A 21,859-nucleotide genomic window follows, 5' to 3' on the forward strand; every position below is an offset into this window, starting at 1 on the left:
GATACTTGCAGGAAATTAAGTTTTTCCGGTTATGGCACATCTTGAAGTATATGTATGTTGTCTGTACATAGAATTTGGGATGAAAATACAAAGAAAAAAATAATTTTGCAATAAAAAAAATTCTAATGTAGTGTTGAACGAGAAGTGCCCTGTTGAGTTGAGAGAGAATATTGGTGCACAAATTTCCGTCTTGTGCTCATTACAATAAAGTTTCTTGCAACAATAAGATATCAATAATACAATAGCAATTGCCCGTTGGTGACAGGACCATCACTGACCACTTGATTCACCACATGTCACAAGTACTGAGCATCCTCCTTGTCAAACGTCATATTTAATAGGACCCTCTGGTCTGGTAGCTAACCAATCACAAGATACATAAAGACAAGGAGCCTTTGACATGCACATTCACGTTAACACCTATGGACAATTTCGCGTGTTGCAAGATTTGTGCTCGGAAACCCACTTGAGCACAGGGAGAACAATGCATCTCCACTCTAACCACGGACCTTTGCGAGGAAATAGTGCTGATGATGAAAAACAAGTTGCCAGTTCCTTCCCTCCCACTAAAACTTGAGCAATAAAGATTTTTTTCATTTTTTTTTTTTGCATGGACTTCAACTAATTGATGACTTTGTTTTTCCCCATCCATTCACCTAGGAACCTTCAAGGGATTACAGACAGTCAGAAATTGTAAAACTGTAACACCAATTCACGTAACAACTGCAGGGTTGCTACTCGGAGAAGAATATAATAGTATATGACTAAAAATAATGCACTGGGGAGGGAATTTTGCAAAAGTAATTTGGAGCTAACATGCAGTTGTGCTACTGTATGAGGTGGACGACTGAGTGTGGTAAGGAAGTGAAGAAACGGGTCCAAGCAGGTCGGAACAGCTGGCGGAAGGTGTCTGGTGTTCTATGTGAGAGAAGATTATCCGCTAGGATGAAGGCCAAAGTTTATAAAACAGTGGTGTGGCCGGCCATGGTGTACAGATTAGAGACGGTGGCACTGAAGAAACAACAGGAAGCAGAACTGGAAGAGGCAGAAATGAAGATGTTGAGGTTCAGGTTGGATAGGATTAGAAATGAGCTCATTCGAGGCACAGCCAAAGTTGGATGTTTTCGGTCAAGGTTCGAGAGAGCAAACTTCGATGTTCAGAGGCGAGAGAGTGAGTTTACTGGTAGAGGGGTGCTGAGGATGGAGCTGCCAGGCAAACGAGCGAGAGGAAAGCCAAAGAAAAGGTTGATGGATGTTGTGAGGGAAGAAATTAGCGCAGTTGGTGTTCGAGAGAAAGATGCACGAGATGGGCTTAGATGGAAAAAGATGACACGCTTTGGCGACCCCGAATCGGGACAAGCCGAAAGGAAAAGAAGATGAGGGCTGTTGTAAGAGGTAGAAAATCCGACTGTCTGTCAGACCCTGAAGGTGTCTGTGACTTTTGACTGGATCTGTGAGTAAGACTATGGGGCCAGTAGAAGGAGAAAGTATTGCAAGTGCTCATCTGTGGGGTGACTGCTGACAGTTGAGAGGAACATGTAGTGGGTGTTTTTCTTCCCCCCCCCAGGGCAATCTTTTTTTTTTTTTTTTTTTAAACAATAGAGAGGTTATTGATTGACTACTAGCAGCACGCTGGCTCAGCTGGGAAGCGTTGGCCTCACAGTTCCGAGGCCCCAGGTTCAATCCCGGACACGACTGTGTGTGGAGTTTGCATGTTCTCCCCGTGCCTGCGTGGGTATTCTCCGGGGACTCTGGTTTCCTCCCACATCCCAAAAACATGCAACATTAATTGGACACTCTAAATTGCCCCTAGGTGTGATTGTGAGTGGGGCTGTTTGTCTCAGTGTACCCTGCAATTGGCTTGCAACCAGTTCAGGGTGTACCCCGCCTCCTGCTCGTTGACAGCTGGTATGGGCTCCAGCACTCCCGCGACCCTTGTGAGGATAAGCGGCTAAGAAAATGGATGGATGGATGGATGACTGACTACTACAATTCTGCCTTTTCACTTTAACAAGCGACAGTTTGGTGAATTTGCTGACAGCTGCTAATTTAGGACTGCTCCTCAGTGACCAATCATGGATGCCTTGTCAGATGGTCGTGCATCGTACTTGTGCTTTTGTTACATCTACGAATAGATTTGTACATTTACAGTGAAGTTTGGAAGAAGACGAATGATGGGTTCCATCCCAAGAATACCTTCTCTACTGTGAAACATGGGGGTGGTAGAATCATGCTTTGGGGGTGTTTTTCTGCATATAGGAAAGGACGACAGTACTGTATTCAGGATAGGATGACCGCGGCCATGTATTGTGAGATTTTGGGGAACAACCTCTTTCCCTCAGTCAGAGCATTGAAGATGGGTCGTGGCTGCCGCGTCTTTCAACATGACAATCACCCGAGGCACACAGCCAACCAAGGAGTGGCTTTGTAAGAAGCATATCAAGGTTCTGGCATGGCCTAGACAGTCTCCAGACCTAAACCCAATAGAAAATCTTTGGAGGGAGCTGAAACTCTGTGGTTCTCAGCGACAGCCCAGAAACCTGATCTGGAGAAGATCTGTGTGGAGGAGTGGGCCAAAATCCCTCCTGCAGTGTGCGAAACCTGGTGAACAACTACCGGAAACGTTTGACCTCTGTAATTGCAAACAAAGACTACTGTACCAAATATTAACGCTGGTTTTCTCAGGTGTTCAGATACGTTTTTGCAGCCGTATCGCACACATAAATTGTCAAAAAAAAAATCATACATTGTGATTTCTGGATTTTACTTTTTATAGTGGACATGCAATTACGATGAAAATTTCAGGCCCCTCCATGATTTCTAAGTGGGAGAACTTATATATATATTATAGCAGGGTGTTCAAATACTTATTTTCATCACTGTAGCAAGTGACCACATTAATGGCGTCTTAGTAAAAGATTGCCATCTATTTGAGGCACCGGTACTTCTTTGCTTCATAACCCATAATCATCACTGCGGAGTGGTTCAGTCGACGCGTCGGTTCAACCTCCTCGCAGCCTCCATCAGGAATGATCTATGATTATGTCTGACTTTTATTGTTTTTCTGTCTTACAATTTTGTGGTTGACTTATAAATGTTAAGAATGTTAATCATGGTAAAAATGAAAAAAATAAAATAAAATGGCGCATGTAGCAATGCAGTGAAAGCATGCCACTACATGTTGATCATTATGAATGTACTGAACGAAGTGTACATCTTTGCGTGGCCTACACAAAGTGTCTCGCTTTGTTCCGGAACATCGGAACAACTCGAGAAAACAGCAAGTATACGGTGTGCCTTCCTCAGGCACTACCTTTAATAGCTTTTTTTTTTTTTTTTTTTTTCCCCTACAGAACTCTGGGCCAATGCTGCCACTCATTCAATGAGCTAAATTTAAATAGTCAGTGGGAAAACAAAACAAACAAAAAAAGAAGAGATTTAATCCTGGACCTGACTTCTTTTGTTTCTGCAATAGTATGAAAATATTTGTTTCTCACCTCACTTTGAATGTACATATTCATAGAGATCACAACATTTAAAAAAAACGGCTTTTACGCGTGAGATACAGCACACAATAGTTATTAATGAAAATGATGATCCGAATATGACTTTCGTCGTCCATTTTTTTACATCACTTAAATGAATGTGTGCATGATGTGCATATGTAACCTTTTGGCCGTTGGATGCAGGTATGCTGATTGTCACTCAGGAGGAATCCTTCTCTGCAGCGACATTCATAACTGCCCATCATGTTGACGCAGATCTGCTGGCATCCGCCGTTTCCTTCTGAACACTCGTCCACATCTGCGCGGAGAGACATACGAGACAATTAATACAATCACTTTAGGACAGAACAAAACTCGCGGAGTGCTTCTGCCAGAGTCTGGCAAACGACTTGTAAACCACAATCATAATAAGCAAGTCTTTGAACAGAGAGTTCTAATAAGAACCAGATGGGCGTAGTTTTTGAAGCGTCTACCGTCATCCTGCGAGGCCTTGGGTATTGGAGACAGATCTATGATGTGAGTTAAATGCTAATATTAGTGTAAGTACGAGCCATGATGGGTTTACCACACACTTACATTAACATCTTCGCATCCACTATATTACAGCACCTCTAAGGTTAATGTGAATCTCATAATTAGCGGGTCATAAGTTCTTCCACAACAAACAAACCCCAACACGGCTCTTACGAACTTTGTTTTGTCAAATCCTGTGGGGAGTTTGCAAGTTCTCCCCGTGCCTGCGTGGGTTTCCTCCGGCCACTCCGGTTTCTTCCCACATCCCAAAAACAAGCATTCGTTGGAGACTTAAATTGCCCCTAGGTGTGATTGTGAGTGCGAAACTTGTCTGTTTCCATGTTCAGGTCCCTCCAGCCACTCTCTTGTTGGTCCATTTTCCTTGTCCTGGGTTGCTAAGTTGCTTTGTTGCTCTTTGCTTACTTTGAATATTTCTGGTTGTTACTTTAAGAATTCAATATTTTCCAGATTCCTCGACTACCGCCTTGCGTCCCTGCTTCCCTGGATTTGGCTTCTCCATGCCTCGGCATGCCTTTTCTCACCCTTCACTCGCCCTGACCGTGACACAAACAACCATTTGCACACACAATATAGAGCAGGGGTCACCAACGTGGTGCCCGCGGGCGAATGGTAGCCCGCGAGGACCATATGCCTTATATGGTGAGGTATGTTCTAAAAATACCGTTGGCCACAAATTGTTACTATTTTTTGTGCTTTAAATTCTGAATCTGACTTGCTTAGGTGAATTAAAATGTAATGTCATTTACTACAATAAATTAAAACAAAAATATTTCATGTACGTGCAATGAACTGAGTCGGAAATTTGCCGAAAACAGGTCACGTAGCCCTTCATACGATCGGTGCTCACGAAGTAGCCCTCAGCCTCAAAAAGGTTGCTGAGCCCTGATATTGGTGCTTGTTGTTGTAGCCAAGTACGACGGTCGTTATTCCGTATCAAGGTCCAGAAACCAGCTTGACTATTCGTACTTGGCGGTCCGAGACTTTGGGCAACTCCAGGGGTGGAGAGGCGTGGTGCAGGAACATAGATCCATCACGAATGAGCACCATGTAGATGCTTCAATAAACCTAACGTCCATGTTTTTGAAATTTGGGAGGAAACGGGAATACCCAGGAAAAATCCAAGCAAAGATGAGAAGGGCGTCCAAACTCGACAGAGGAAGGCCGTAGGCTGGATTTGAACCCTTCACCTTTCAAGAACTGAATCAGATTTGCTAACCAGTCAAATCAGTAGGCCACCTCGATTGAACATGACATTTTTTTTTTTTAATCAAGTCTCCCCTCTGTGCAATAAATGAGTTTAAAGCCAGCAGGTGGAATCTTAGCAAAATAAAACTATGACATGCTATGACGAATTTATTACAATAGATCAGAAACTCAATATCATAACAAGTGACATAGATCTAGCAAAAATGATGATCAGGCCATGCTCTTCATTGGACCCGTTTATTCAGTTTGACAAAACTTGTATGAATCTAACAATAATACACAAATATTGTTAAATATATTGGGATGCCAAAAGGGCCTGTCTTAATCTGTCTTCAGAGGGTATGACTTCACTAATCGGTATCTGACATAGCAGCATACCATAGTCGCAGAGACACTGCCAATTTGAGCATGCCTAACCAATAAAATTGCACATGCAGCAAAAAACCCCTGGCATGCGAGAAACCTAATCCACCGGGGCCAGAGTACCTGCTGATGACGAGTATCTGTCAGCCTTGTGGCTGAGGAATGCAGTTGGAAGGGAGGAAGCAGGAGTTGAGGTGGAAGGTGACCGGGTGGGTGGATGTGTGTGTGTGTGTGTGTGTTGGGAAGAGGGGGGGGGGGGCGGGGGGTGACTTGAATGGCGGCCCGATTGGTGGAGGGTGACAAGCAACCGAGTTAATGCACCTGAAAAGCGCACAGAGGCAAGACCTTTTTCAAAAAGGTATGGCCAGAGGCTTGGCTCACCCACAAAACAAGGAATGGCGCCAACCACATCTGAGACTTCCACTGATAATAAATAACGCTCCTCCGTGCTCCGGCCAGATGGGACAAAAACATGTCACTCAAGATCAAAAACGTTCTGCTGTCCCACTTTCTTGTTGCTTTTCTTGGTCCAAACCACTGTGCGTGAGTGCTCTGCGGCTCTGGAGGTAACACTCCATTTTTCTCTCTTCCCCAGGAGACCTGGTCTCTATCGCTATCGACCACACTGGAACCTTATCCACCCCGTTGCTCGATGCATCAATAATCTCCTGTGTATACAAGGCTGTTTTTTTTAGAAAACCGTCATGCGAAACTAAATTACTGTCTATTTGTCCAGTCTGAGAAGGCCTCAAGGTTAAGTTTCCTTTCTGGGGAATTCTCAGCGCGGCAGAGTTACAAATTAAAATTTACTCTGTCTTCTTCTTTCTTCCTCACAGAAATGCAGAGATGGATGCACAGACGGCCGTGAGATCTAAATGGCACCTGGCGAGACTGAAGGGGAGCCTCAGGGACTTGACAAGTCAGTCGGTGAGTGGCAGGTCACACTCTTGAGCCTGGTCTGCCGTCCTATTCTTACATTCCAGCATCAGCACCGTACAAATCACAAGGAACTAGGTTTTCATTGATTTGCCGTGCAGTTTGCCTCGCTGTGGACTCCTTGAAGTTGGCAACAACAAAGGGAAGAGCTGCTTGGAAACTTCGGAAAAGTTGGTCTTATGCATGCACAAACCCAAATGTCCTAATCCAGGCACAACGTGCCTGCGAGATAGGCAAACAGCTTCAGAAGTCATGCGGGAATTCTTTTTCCATCCTCTCAGTGCATCAATGAAGGTTTCATTTCCTGATTCCTTCATGCCTCCAAATGAGGCGTCGCCTGTCAGTAGATCTCTCCTGTTTAAAATAGCTCCCATAATTGCCTGTGTTGTGTGCTGGGCACGGCTGGCGTCCAAAGCAAATATTTCCGAGCGGAAAGGGTTTCTGGCACGGCTCGGAGAAGTGCTCATGTTATTTGGATTTAAAACATTTTTTAAAAATTCTCCCGGGTGTAGGAAAAAAAAAATGTCTTAATCAAGTTAAAAGGTCTGCCTTAATTCTGAAAAATGAGACGCGTCTCTGCTTTATCCCTGATTCGGTCCAGGAGACGAATGGAAAAGGAAGGTTCAAACATGGCGAGATTAAGAGATTGGTGATGTTTGCGGAGGCCATGTCCGCTGGTTTCTCAGATAGCCTTGACTGTATATATAACATTTGGCCTTGCGCAGAGATTTACACCCACGCAAACATGGCAGTTGCTTTCCAGAAAATCCCGAATCTGTCATTTGCTTTTATTTCCTTCAGGTTGAGCGATGTCAGTGACAGTTATTACTGACAGATTTTACAGCGGGAGTGTAAAACAACTGCCGTCTGTCATCAGAGCTGTCTATGTATGCATCCCGCTGCTTGGCTTCTGTGTGGCGCAGACAGGACTGTCTCTGTGGTCTAGACAGACCAGAGACAAGGAGGTGAGTGGACGGACACTGGCCTCTTTGGGTATTTCATTTACAGGAGGCAAACACCCTCTAACAAGGCAGCAAATCAGACCCATGTGCAGTGACGGGCGAGAGGAAAGGTGGGGGGTGGGGGCTTTGCAGGGCCGCTTTGGTTTGTGAATCTGCTGTATTTTACTTTGGCGTCAGTCAGGCAAAGGTGACAAGTACATGGCGAGCGCCAATTAAAATGAGATCTTTTTTTTTAATTTTCAACACGCTTTGAACAGGATTTCTTATTTTCCGATGTTCCCTTTTGAGTTCAGTGACACAGCACATTTTTTCAGCCCCTGGGTGTGAACCCAGCCACACAGAGGACACCAGAGTGTAGACGCACATCTTGTCTTGCGAGTGGCAGCTGAGCCTGAATAAAATGCTGGAGCAGACTCTCATCTATCCACTAGATTACTGATTAAATAATGTTAAATCTTGAACATAATTGCAGCTATTGTCATGCGTTGCTTTTACAACTATTTTACGTCCCAATTTGAAAAAAATAAAATTAAAACAGCCTCTCTTTTATCTGCCACCTGTTTTTTTTTTTGTTTGTCTGATCTAAATTGCCTTACCCTGATGTGTAAACGCTTAATGAATTCATAAATAAGATACTTCAATCTCCAAATCCAGCATTGCATTGTGGAAACATTAAGAACACCATTTCGGGTAAGGGAGGTAAGACGAGCTTTTGGTGCACACATCCGTGTCATGTGCACGTTTGCCATCTGTCATGTTAATGCTGGATGTGGCACAGTCGTCAAACATATTTGCAGTTTCATGTAGGGGCATGTTTAAATTGTGTGGTCATCTCTGCACCGACAAAAAAAAAAAAAAACACAATGGAAAAAAAAATTTGTTCCTTAGCATAATATTATTATTTTTAGTCAGGAACAGAAGTTCTGTACGTTTTTGAAACGCGCAACCTGTAAATGTCCCAACAGCTCACATTTTTTTCACTGTTTTTATTAAAGGAGAGTACTACTAGGGCGTCGCCCTCACAGTCCTGAGGACCAGGGTTCAATCCCGGACCCACATGAGTGGAGTTTGCATGTTCTCCCCGTGCCTGTGTGGGTTTTCTCCAGGCACTCCGGTTTCGTCCCACACCCCAAAAACATGCAAGATTAATTGGACACTCTAAATTGCCCCTAGGTGTGATTGTGAGTGCGGCTGTTTGTCTCTATGTGCCCTGCGATTGGCTGGCGACCAGTTCAGGGTGTACTCCGCCTCCTGCCCGTTGACAATTGGGATAGGCTCTAGTCCGGTTGTCATTACAATGAGCGAATTCTCACCTATTCACTCATTAAGTACAGCGTTCGTTACTATGACAACCAATGGTTGCCAAAAGGTGTGCTCCCAAATCTCGAGAGATGGCAACATTGTCGCACATGCTGTTTTCTGCTCTTTTTTTTCTTTGATATTAAAATACACAATACGTGGCTGTTTAATATTGCAGGACAGTATGTCCAAAAATGCACATGGTTGTTTAATATTGCATTGTCTGGGTTGGGCTCCAGAGACCCAAATATTGGTATTCAGTACATGCATTTAAAAAGTAAATGTCCTTTTGAACTGAATGATGTCTGAGGTCAACTGGGAGTCATTTCATTTTTCTGTACTTAAAATCTCATACCTCGGTCTAACCTCGTGTGGCTGGAAATCACGCAAAGAGCATATTCAGAGATGGAATGAGCTAAAATAATGTAAACTAGTATTTCTTTGAGGCTGCAAAACATGTCTGGAAGTATTTAAGAAACATAAACCCACAATAGGTTTCTTGGTGGACAAGCAAGGAGACAGGAGGCCCTCGGACTGACGTCTGATGGTTACCAGGCTGTAACCATCAGACCGTTTACATCGCTAAACCCCGTCTCGGGCTTGGGTTTCCTTTTTAGCATTTCTGCCAATAGGTTCAGCTGGAATTGTTCATTTCATCTTGGATGGGAATGAAAAACAGCAAGAAAAGAGGAGTGTCTGTTGATTTCTTCGTCAGGAGCACCAATCAATAAATCTGTTCCTTAACTAATAGCTCGGCCTCCTCGCATATGAACTGTGGAGACTTTCAAACCAAATCTGTGTGTCACAAAAAAAGCAGTGTGAGAGGGAACGTAGTTGCATGTGTAGTGGTGAACTGAGGAGGAGTTTTGCTTAGCCTTGTTATTGCCTGTGCTTTCCCGGACTCTGGATATGATGTCATGGGGCTAACAGGAATATTGTTGCCTTTGTTCTAGGAGAGGTCAAAGATTTGGATCTCCATACCAACAGGGACACCTTCTTGGTGTTGTGCATTAAAGTGATTACCGGGATGGGTATTACTGTCACGTCCCATCGGAACGAGAGTAGGACCCAAATGCAGGACTCGGACGATGCCAGGTAGTTCAAGGAGAAACGTTTATTATATGTCGAGGTCGGGGATCGAGCAGGCAGTCCGGTGCAGCAGCGGTAGTTGGGACGTCGGGCGAAGAGAGCAGGTGAGCGGGCAGGCAGGAGTCGGTACACAGGAGGATGATCAAAGCAGACAGAAGTATCAAAGGAGTCAGGCTGACAAGGTTGGTCGGACAACAGGTGAAGGTCGGTACACACGGGTTGTCGATCAGGGATACCGGAGCACACGAACGGGACATGAAGCGCAACGAACTGGCCCGGCCAGTCATCATCGGGGTCATACAAATACACAGCATAATCAAGCCGAATGAGGCGCAGGTGTGCACCTCCCAATCAGAGCAACCGCGCAGACACCCGCACAGCCCAGGCTGGAGCGGCAGGATCATGACCATTACCTCGCTGATCTATGGCTATGGTAAGTGAACATGCATTGATGTGCACTATAAGGCCCCATAATATTCAGAAGCCATCAGCAGACTGGTCAAATCGACAAAGAAGGGCACCAAAATCCTCATACTTTGAGAGAAATTTCACCAAACACTTAAAAATTCCACTTCAAGTGAAAATGAATTAATCTTGTACATTTGACACACCACAGAACTGTGCAGTCTTCTTCTTATCCTTCTTTTCCTTTTGGCTTGTCCCAATTAGAAGTCGCCAGAGCCTATCTTGGGCATCTTCCTCACTAACACCCACTGTCCTCATGTCCTTCCTCACCACATCCATCAACCTTTTCTTTGGTCTTCCTCTCGCTCTTTTGACGGGTAGCTCCATCCTCAGCACGCTTCTACCAATACACTCACTCTCTCGCCTCTGGACATGTCCAAACCACCGAAATCTGCTCTCTCGAACCTTGTCTCCAAAACATCCAACTTTGGCTCTCCCTCTAAAGAGCTCATTTCTAATCCTATCCAACTTGCTCATTCCGAACGAGAACCTCAACATCATCTTTTCTGCCACCTCAAGTTCTGCTTCCTGTTGTTTCTTCACTGCCACCATCTCTAATCCGGACATCATGGCCGGCCTCACCACTGTTTTGTAAACTTTGCCCTTCATCCTCGCGGAGACTCTTCTGTCACATAGAACACCAGACACCTCCCGCCAACTGTTCCACACCGCTTGGACCCGTTTCTTCACTTCCTTACCACACTCACCATTGCTCTGTATTGTTGACCCCAAGTATTTGAAGTCATCCACCCTCGCTATCTCTTCTCCCGGGAGATTCACTTTTCCCCCACCGCCCCTCTCATTCATGTACATATACTTTGTTTTACTTTGGCTAATCTTCATACCTCTCCTTTCCAGTGCGTGCCTCCATCTTTCTAATTGTTCCTCCACCATAGTATAGCAGTATAGAAAACGTTTAAAAACCATGAAAAATCAAAGCATTATCTCTCAAACGTTGTGGGTGTGTCATCTGAATGTGCTGAAACCACACCCTTGCCAAATGTCAATCAAATGAGATGACATCGAGCATCTTTCTCAACCACACATTCCTAAATGTTTGAGCCATGGAAAAATATCCGCTTAAATCCCGCGGTGGTTGGAATATATCCCAACGGGTCCTCACGGGGCTTTCCATGCTACGATCAGACCCGTCAACCACCGACTACGGACCGACGGACGGAAGCAGACTCACACACAGTCTCACCACCTTGCTTGCTATTCCGTGTGTCCAAGTAACAAAAAAACAGGGAAAGTTAACTGTAAATTAAACGCCGCGGCATACTTTACTCAGCCTCTGGCTCACACGATATGACTAACATTTGAGCAAATGATTTCTGATCGTTACAGAGGAACACTACTTTGGGTTCCATCATAATAGAGTAGCCCGCATCACAAAGTACAGTACAGTATGCCCTTGTCCGTTTGCCATTCACCCCGGTGGTAGTTAACCCCGAGGAGGTCCTCCCTTCTTCCGTCACACCTCCAAAGGTCAATGTCGGGAGTAGTAATAACACGGAGCATCGATTCGCTGTTATACTTGCTTTATTGGCACCTTAGCACACAACACTTTTTCCGGTCGCCGTGAATCAAAACTTTCCTATCCTCTCACACAACGCATGCGCAGTCCGTCTCACCTACACATCAATACACCTGCCCACCTGCACCGAGCCCTCACATACTGAAAACTCTCCAGACACTTATTTTCACGTTCTTTGGCATTGTACATCTGTACAGCGCTTCTGGTTACGACTTACATAGAAATGTTCCTCAGTTTTGAACTGTAGGATTCCAATTTCTCCTAATCTTTGTCTGAATGGGGATTTAAAAGGTATAGATCTTCCTGATAAACATGCTCACCAATCTAGCAATTGCTAAAAAAAAAAAAAAAAAGGTAAGCTGCATGTATGGGTACTAGAACCCTCATCCTCTAGGCTTCGGGCTCCTCTTCCCTTTCCCTGGGACACTACGGTGTGGATGTCGCTTCTCCCTCGCACAGGCTGTGTGGAGTCCCCTGATGACTAGGAGCCTCAGGTAGGGTGACGGCGAATCCAACTTTCGGAGCCCTGTTCTGGTCGCTGGAGGATGGTCGGTGGTGGTGATGGGGACCAGATTAGCTGTAGGGTGGGGTGAGGCTGCCTCTTCTCTTCTTCAGCCTTTCGCTGTGGTCTGCCAGACAGTCTGCCAAGCTGGGCCCACGAGAGTCTCGACTCTTGACCCTTACTTCACACACTCTATACATTCATGTTTATTCCTCACACTGTACATATCGCACACATTGGGCACATTTGCATCTCATTTAAGTTCCTATGGGGGGACTGGCAGAATGCATGATGAGGCAGAGGCTGGGCCAGGTACTCACATTACTGTGTCACTGGTCTGGTTTGACTCCTTTCTCTGCCCAGCTGGTTCTCCAGTTTTAGTGCATCATTCACCCAACAGTGTTGGAAAGGCAACGTTGGGCTGGGGAGGACACCCGTCCCGTGGGTGGTGGATAGTCACATTTCCTTGGCTTGACTCCTGGGGCTGGCCCCACATTGGGTTCCCATCTTACTCAACTACTACTTGAAGTCTCACCTATCATTTTTCATGACAGACTCTAAACATGGGCTCAGTTTTGGTGGGCTGTGACCTTTTACAGACGGCAGCTGGCTCCTGCATGGAGCCCTGTTGGTGGCTGGGGCTCCCATGCTCTACAGATATTGTGGGGGTGGTGGTGAAGGTGCATGCTGGGAGGCTGGTGGGACGGGATTAGGTGTGGGTTGTGGTGGTCCAGTACCCTTGCCCCTACTTTTGGAGATACCTTTGGAGACTAAATTGCCCCTAGGTGTGATTGTGAGTGTCATTGTTGTCTGTCTCTGTGTGCCCTGCAAATGGCTGGCAACCAGTTCAGGGTGTACCCTGCCTCCTGCCCCTTGACAGCTGGGATAGGTTCCACCACTCCAGTGACCCTTTTGAGGGTAAGCGGCTCAGAAAATGGATGGATGTTTCTTTAATGTGAAAGGTATCTCAAGTACGTGGAGGAAACGCATGGGAAGGGTAGAGCTGGGATTCAAATGATCAGTGGCAGGATGTGATAAACATGATGGAACGAATTGCATTTAAAACTGCAACTCGAAAATTCGTAGAGATCTAATTTGACTGCCTGGTCTGAAACTTCCATTGTGATTTGCAACCGTGTGGAAAATACTCCATGAGGATAACATGACTTGGGATTCAGGTCAATCAAGTGACAGGTAAGATTCACATCATCTAAATAAAATATATCTCGAGGCATTCTCAATGTTCCAACACAATACAGTTCTGACTTTTACGATACGATTAATTGGCAAAAATCTAATTACTTGGCAGGATTAAATTAACACAACTTTCTCAAAGCTGCTACTTGAAAGCTGTTAATGCATCAAAGCTGTCATGACATTGCTTTTGTGTATAGATCATGTTGTGACTTTGGGAAGGTTAAAGTAAAAGAGCATTCATTTCCCTGTAGATTGCAAAGGGAATTGAGGTCTACTGAATCAATACAAAGCAAATCAGAGTAAGTCAACGGGAATCAAAAGGAATATGGCCCACGGATGGACCCCCAAGTCGGTTCTTTGATGACAGGGTGCAATGTTTCTTTTGACAAAGCAGAGAAGCATGAATACAAGTAAACAATGGGGTGACAAAAGGCCCATCTTTTAGAGCATGCTCGTCAAGCATCTGCAAATCTGTATTTCAAACCTGCCTTTGTTTTGCCGTGTGACACAAAGCAAAAACAAACAAACAAAAAATGGAATAAATATACGTTTCTTTGTATTTTTGGTTCAAATGTATTATTATCTTTTGACCATCAACACAGCGGTCAGATTTTATGTATTTGGGTGGGTGGAAAATGTAATTGCACAAATATTTCCGATAGAGGTGATAAGTGAATTCAACAAACAGCAATAATAATAATGACATATTGAATTTCCAAAAGGACCTCAACCAATATGCATCGGTCATAAGTGGGGATGGCGGTGCTACAGTGGGGAACTAATAGACTTCCTGCATCTGGTTTTCATTGTAAAGGGGATGTGTGTTTTGGATTAAATTGACATTGATTCCTCTGTTTTCCCTAAGACTCCTAAAAATCCTTTATAGCTCAGCCATGTGGTAACTAACTACCATCCATTCCTCACCTCTACCGGCAAATAGCCACAACGGTTATAAAAGATGTCATCGGGGTCTTGAATGGCACATCACATTGCCTCTTATTTGTCTGTGAGCTTTGACTGGATACAAAAGCTTGCTGTGGGCTAAATTATAGAGTGAGTGACATCTCACTCCAGTGTGCTGCGATGTTGCATTGCTTCCACCTTGCTGACTTCCCTGACATCTTCGTGAAGCTCGGAACAGACCTCAGAAACCGCAACGTCCCCTGTTTGAGGCACACAAGGCAGCGTTCTGCTTCATGCTCCGCCGCCTTCTGCCACCGCCCAGTGCCATTATGCCGCCGACACATGCAATTACAAGGAGTCATCTGGCACGTGCCGTGGTATGAAAAAAAAAAAAAAAAATGCAATGAAGGAGATACACGTGGAAACTGCTTGAGAAGACTAAAACTGAAAGTTATGGGCATGACTGCTAATTCTACATAACATACAATAAAACTTTGAAAAAAAAAAAAATCACCATAAAGAGCTAAGATTCAGAACTCAACGTGAACTTTTTAGGATCAAGAGAACGTCTCGTGCTTTGCAGCCTCAAGCACATCTGGTCTTTAAGGTTTCTAAAGGTCTGACCTTGTCTGGGAACCAGCTGGTTAGGTTCTCCACTCCAGGGCCAAGAGGGTCTAATCTTTTCTTTGAGGCCAAAAAGAAGCTTAATCCTAAAAGAAGAAGTTGGGGCCTTCACGTAAAAATCTTAAAACAGTTCGTTGTAGCTCTTACTCTTTGCTTGGGTTTAGGCAGTGGGTTATTTTCATAAAATTTTGTAGAAAGGGTCCTTTTAAGTCGTTGTAATGTTGGCAGCTTCATAAACACCAACCATTATGGCCACTTGAACAACATTCATGATATCGTCCTAGTGGCTGTCCTGCGATTGGCTGGCCCTGATTTCAGGGTGACCCAACATCAACTGGGTTGAGCTCCAGCTCACCCATGACCACAATGAGGACAAGCGCTTCAGAAAATGCATCGATGGTTATCCAAGTGGTCAGACATCCAGCGGGAGTTTTAAATATCCTACATTTTTCTTTTCCTTTCGGCTTGTCCCAATTATGGGTCGCCACAGCGTGTCATCTTTGTCCATCTAAGCCTATCTCATGCATCTTGTTCTTTAACGCCAACTGTCGTCATGTCCTCCCTCACAACATCCATCAACGTTTTCTTTGGTCTTCCTCTCGCTGTTCTTGCCTGGCAGCTCCATCCTCAGCACCCTTCTACCAATATACTCACTCTCTCACCTCTGGACATGTCCAAACCATGGAAGTCTGCTCTCTCGAACCTTGTCTCCAAAACATCCAACTTTGGCTCTCCCTCTAAAGAGCTCATTTCTAATCCTATCCAACCTGCTCACTCCGAGCGGGAACCTCAACATCTTCATTTCTGCCACCTCCAGTTCTGCTTCCTGTTGTTTCTTCAGTGCCATCGTCTCTAATCCGTACACCATGGCCGGCCTCACCACTCTTACAAACTTTACCTTTCATCCTAGCGGAGACTCTTCTGACACATAGAACACCAGACACGTTCCGCCAACTCTTCCACACTTCTTGGACACGTTTCTTCACTTCCTTACCACACTCTCCATTGCTCTGTATCGTTGGCCCCAAGTATTTGAAGCCGTCCACCCTCGCTATCTCTTCTTCCTGGAGCTTCACTCTTCTCCCACCATCCCTCTCATCCATCCATCCTTTTTCTTTGCCGCTTATCCTCACGAGGCTCGTGGGGAGTGCTGGAGCCTATTCTAGCTGTCAACAGGCAGGAGGCGGGGGACACCCTGAACTGGTTGCCAGCCAATTGCAGGGCACATTGAGACAAACGGCCGCACTCACAATCACACGTAGGGGCAATTTAGAGTGTCCAATTAATGTTGCATGTTTTTTGGGATGTAGGAGGAAACCGGAGTGCCCACCCGGAGAAAACCCACGCATGCACAGGAAGAACATGCAAATTCCACACTGGCGGGTCCGGGATTGAACCCGGGACCTCAGAACTGTCAGGCAAACACTTTAGCAGCTGATCCACCGTGCCGCCCGCCCCCGCATTCATGCACATATAAATGCACATTTAAATATCCTACCTTGATAAAGATAATGTTCATTTTTTATTGACAAAATTGACATTTAACATTCAACAAAATGTTAGGTGGTAATTTGCAGCAACATCCTAATAATATCAACATCCTAATGACAGCTTTGTTTTTGTTAGAGCACTTATATGGGCTAATCCAAAAATATGATCTAACTATAATGACAAACATTAACAAATTAATACCGCTTTGAGAGTGTCAATCAAAACTGATCCATTAAGCCTGGGCTCTGATACAAACAGCAGGTCTACCGTAGGAAGGAAGGAAGCTAAAGTTAAAAGCCGGCTTGATTCCATGGCGCCTGATTTACATGCGCAAACTGTATCAAAATGACTGACTGATAAAACTGTTTGATGTAAAGCGTCATACAACCATTTCTTGCAATTACACGCCTGCACTCAAGTCAGGAGCTGATCCTCGGCACATCAAATGATCCACTCAGAACTAGATGCAGTTTCTAAATGGCTTGGAAAATAGCCCTGCACTGCAGATCCAAGCGAGATACCACAAGAGGGGAGCGAGTGAGGGAAAGCAAAGAGGGAAAAGACAATGAGTAGACTGCATGAATAAAAGAAAACCATGGCGGTCTCTCACAGTCGGAACTGGTTACCACCACTGAAGAGCTACGTAACGGATTTCTTTGTAGAGGGTGGCGCATAGGCCAAGGAAGAACCCGTTGAACCTCTGCTCCCAACGCCAGTGAGTTTTGTGTACAATGTGACATGTCCTTCATTTCACGGCGTGACGCCTGAATCCAAATGACACAATTCAGGCATTTGTAGGACGTGGTTAAGCGGGACTAATTTGCTACCATTCTGGTTTACTACCAAAACCGAGGAGAAGCAGGTGTTTTTCATGAAACGGTACCTTAATCCTGGAATTTCTGCACTTCAACTAAATGATTGATGAAGTTCATGTGACGACGCTACCTTGCGTGCCAACAGATAAAAGCCGGCTCGCCCTGAATAAAGGCTAAGTGGCTTTGTCTTAATGCGAGCTCTGAACGTCTTTCTACTACCTGGTTACTTTTCCCGACTAAAGCGACTCGTGCAGGCCAAGGCTAAAAGCAAGAATAAAATGGGCGTTCTCAACCACACTTGGACGTATTAAAATGATGTCCGTCAGGCAGCGACCTCAAAGGCGTGGTCTGATGTCTACGTTTATCAAAATGAAACATTAGTTCATGGACTTTTAAGTCGTTTTCAGCAAGTCTAATTTACACCACACACTAATGAAATATTACACCATGGGAAAGTACATGGGGCCAGTGGCTCACTCAAAGCTTTAAAATCAGGGTCAAGCCCTTCATAAATTCACTCACTTGTTGTCAGGCTAATTAAAAAGAGAAGCCCCCCCCCCCTTCATGTGAAACGGCACCCGCAGCTGTAAAAGCATTTTAAATGAGGTAACACCCGCTAATTTTAATTTTATGAACAAGAGTCCAATAAGGAAAAACTATTGTGAAATCAGTGCTGGCTGATTTGCAACAATCAATTGCTCACTTCAGTCTGGCAAGTTTCCTAAAGCTCTTAAAGGAGCTGCTCTTAAGCCTCTTCTAAAAAACAGCACTGGACGCTTCTGTGCTAGCAAGCTATTGACGCTAATCTCTAATCTCCCTTTCATTGCCAGGATTGTTGGGAAAGTTATTTTTAATCAACTTTCTTGAATTTAAATGGACATTTTGACAAATTTCAGTGTGGTTTCCGAACTTATCGGAGTACAGAATGTACTCTTATGAAAGCGCCAAAAGATTTAAGATTGAATACTGACTCGGGAAAGGTGTCAATTTTGGTCTTGTTGGATCTCAGTGTGGCTTTAGATATTGTAGATCACAATATACTGGTAAACAGGTTGGAAGCCTGTATAGGACTAAATGGAACAGTGCTTGAATGGTTCAAGTCCTACCTGGAGGAAAGGAGCTACTTTGTAACCATTGGAACTGCTCAAGCTCGACAACTGGCAGCGACATATGGAGTCTCTTAAGGATCAGTTCTTAGACCACACTTTGACTCTTATAGCTATGCAGATGACACAGTTACAGTATATGTAGCAGTGTCTCCAGATGACTATAGTTCAATTGAGGTGTTGTGGCAATGTCTATAGCAGATAAGAAACTGGATCAGCCAAAATTTCCTTCAACTAAACCACAACAAGACTGAGATAATTGTTTTTGGCAATAAAAATGATTGCTGTTCGTAAATACCTGAACTCACTATCTTTAAAAAGCACAGACCGAAACCCTGGTGTTCTGAGAGATTGAGACCTGACCTTAAACAGTCGTAGCAAATCAATTGGGCGTAAGAAAAAGAAAAAAAAAAAAAAAGCTTGTGGTTCCAATTTCCCGGCCGACCCTAAAAATTCCCGCTGACCCTAACATTTTTACACCACGTAATAAATATGTCAGGGGCACGGGGCGCGTGCGATGTGAATGCGCGCTCGCTCCGCGCACTGCATCTAAAGTCCAAAGTTAAGTCGAGTGTTTGATATGGCGTAGGGTCGCTATCAAAACAAACGCTCAAACTACGTATAAGCGAGTGTAATGGGCACATGAGAAAAGCGGGAGGTTGCGCACACTTAAAATGTTCGACGCCATAATCTGACAGCAACCGCGGCGGGCGGCGGCCTAGCCGTGTGCCACTTCCTTGTGGGCCCTGGTGCACGTATGTTTTGCATTTAAGCCTTGTTTTTCAATGCCACTCGTTGCCAGATTGTTGCGTGTACGTATATGCATGTGTGTTCACGAGGGTCAGCTAGCGTAACTGCCTCGTCCCATGTGATAGCGTTACCGAGCCATATGAAGTCAAGTTACGTTTTAATGTTTTGCCATGTCTGATTTTTCTTTACACTGTTTCATGTTTTTTTTTTGGCTCAAACCCTTCATGAATTTTTAATTTGTGATGCACGCAAGAGCCTGAATTAACAAAAACTGAGAAGAAAATGAGGGAACCATGTGCTGGAGTAAAAATATTTTCTGGAAAAAAAAAAAATACTGACACTAGTTCTGAAATGTAGGAAATCGGAAATTGATTTGAATTGAAATTTTAGGGCTTACTAAAACTGCCTTTTACCACTTGAAGAACATATTTAGAGTGAAGGCTTGCATGTGTCAAGCAGACCATGAGAAGCTCATCCATGCTTTTTCAAGTAGACTTGACTATTGTAATGGTCTTCTGACTGGGCTACCTGAAAAGATCATTAAAATGCTGCAACTTCTTCAGAATGCTGCAGCTGCTACTGGTCTATAGGAATCACTTCATGGTTTAGGTGCTGAATACATGAAATAAATGCTAATAGAAAAACCCAGTCGGGCTGACTGACTCAGATCTAATAATGGAGTGCAGAGTCCAAAGCAAACATGGTAAGCAGCATTTAGCCATTATGCCGCAGAAAAATTGAATAAGTTTCCAACAGAGGTGACATCAGCCCCATGTGTGGGGTGTTTTCAAATCCAGATTATTTTTTTTTCTCGTGCGTTTTAGAGTAGTTCCAATTTTCTGTGATATTTCTTGCACTAATAGCAGTTTCAACTGTACTTTTTCAAATGTTTTTATTTACGTATTTGAATGCTTTTAATCATGTGAAGCACATTGAGTTCTCTTGTGTATGAAATGCACTCTACAAATAAATTTGCTTTGCTTCGCTACATGCTTTGTGAAATTTGTAAGATCTCATGTAAGGGTTTACGGCCATGCTACCCTGAGAACACCCGACCTCGTCAGATCTCGGAAGCTAAGCGGGTTTGGCCCTGGTTAGTACTTGGATGGGAGACCGCCTGGGAATACCAAGTACTGTAAACGCCTCTCCCTGGCTCAATGCAGAGGGGTTGCATCAGGAAGGGGATCCGGCATAATAACTGTGCTGAACAAATATGCGTTCATCTAAGATGGCACAATGGGTCGACCCCTAACGGGACAAGCCGAAAGGAAAAGAAGAAGAGGTAATATCCCATGTAAGTAGTCAAATAAGAGCCCATTCTGCCCTAGAGAATACACACTATTAGAATTTGTGATATCAATTCAATTAAATCTTATTTGTATCCCATCAAATTACAACAATGGTTGCCACAGGGCACTTTAGACACGTAGCAGGTCCGAGACCACACTCCTCACTCATTAAAAGAACAACTGAACCCCAAAAGATTTGACTCGATTAATGTATGCATCCACAAGGGTTAATGTTCTCTCCTGACAAAAGAGACTCGATTTGACGTTGACTTGATTCTCGTGATACTCAAGTTGACATTGACTGACAAGTCATTGTTTATTTCATCTTGTTTACCTTCTGACTTCTCCACTTAAAAGGTGGCTACAGCATGTGATCTTTTGCATATAAATCTATTTCTTGCATCATGCCATCCTGTCAACCCTCACAACATCCATCGATCTTCTCTTTGCTCTTCCTCTAGCTCTCTTGCCTGGCCGCCCGATGTGCATCAGCCTTCTACCAATATTCTGACTGTTACGCCTCTGGAAGTGTCCAAAACATCAAAGTCTGGTCTCTCTACCTTTGTCACCAAAACATCTAACCGTGGCTGTCTCTCTGATTAGCTCATTTTAGCTCTGTTGTCTTTTCTATTTCACTGTCTCGAATCCGTACAACATGCCCGGCCACACCACTGACTTGTAAACTTTGCCATTCATCCGAGCAGACTCTTCCGTCACAATACACACCTGATCCTCGACTTCTCCACTTGTTTCTTCACTTCCTGAACACACTCACCATTGTCCTGTACTCTTCTAACATACTTTTCTGCCACTCCAGACTTTCGAATCTAGTACCACTGTTCCTCTCTGGGTACTCTGTCGTAGGCTTTCTCTAAATCTACAAGGACACAATGTAGTTCCTTGTTACCTCCTCTGTACTTCTCCATCAACATTCCCAAGGCAAATAATGCATCTGTGGTACTCATTCCAGGGATGAACTCACATTGTTGCTTGTAAATACTCACTTCTATTCTCAGACTAGCCTCAACTACTCTTTCCCATAAATTAATTGTGAGGATAATCAACTTTATTCGCACATCTCAGCACATCACCTTTGTTCTTAAAAATGGGCACGAGCACAAGTATCCTCCATTCCTCACACATAATCTCACGGGCTAGAATTCTGTTGAAAAACCTGGTAAGAAACTCCACAACCAGCTCTTTTAGCTGCTTCCACAACACAGAAGATATGTCATCAGAACCAACTGCCTTTCCATTTTTTTATCCTCTCAAATGCCTGTGAAAC

At 44.3% G+C, this 21,859-nt stretch overlaps 1 protein-coding gene and 1 pseudogene across 4 annotated transcripts in view; one reads left to right on the plus strand and one right to left on the minus strand.

Moving 5' to 3' along the window:
• Positions 1–21,859, minus strand: part of scube3 (signal peptide, CUB domain, EGF-like 3) — a 141,300-nt gene that overhangs the window by 67,655 nt on the left and 51,786 nt on the right. For all 4 annotated transcript variants that reach the window (XM_061843690.1, XM_061843698.1, XM_061843681.1 and 1 more), the window contains exon 4: positions 3,670–3,804. In XM_061843690.1, the coding sequence (XP_061699674.1) occupies positions 3,670–3,804 (135 nt within the window). The remainder of the gene's footprint in view (positions 1–3,669; positions 3,805–21,859) is intronic.
• On the plus strand, positions 20,309–20,427 carry LOC133497342 (5S ribosomal RNA; annotated as a pseudogene).

The sequence above is a fragment of the Syngnathoides biaculeatus genome, chromosome 2, assembly GCF_019802595.1.
Source record: "Syngnathoides biaculeatus isolate LvHL_M chromosome 2, ASM1980259v1, whole genome shotgun sequence".
Taxonomy (NCBI): Eukaryota; Metazoa; Chordata; class Actinopteri; order Syngnathiformes; family Syngnathidae; genus Syngnathoides; species Syngnathoides biaculeatus.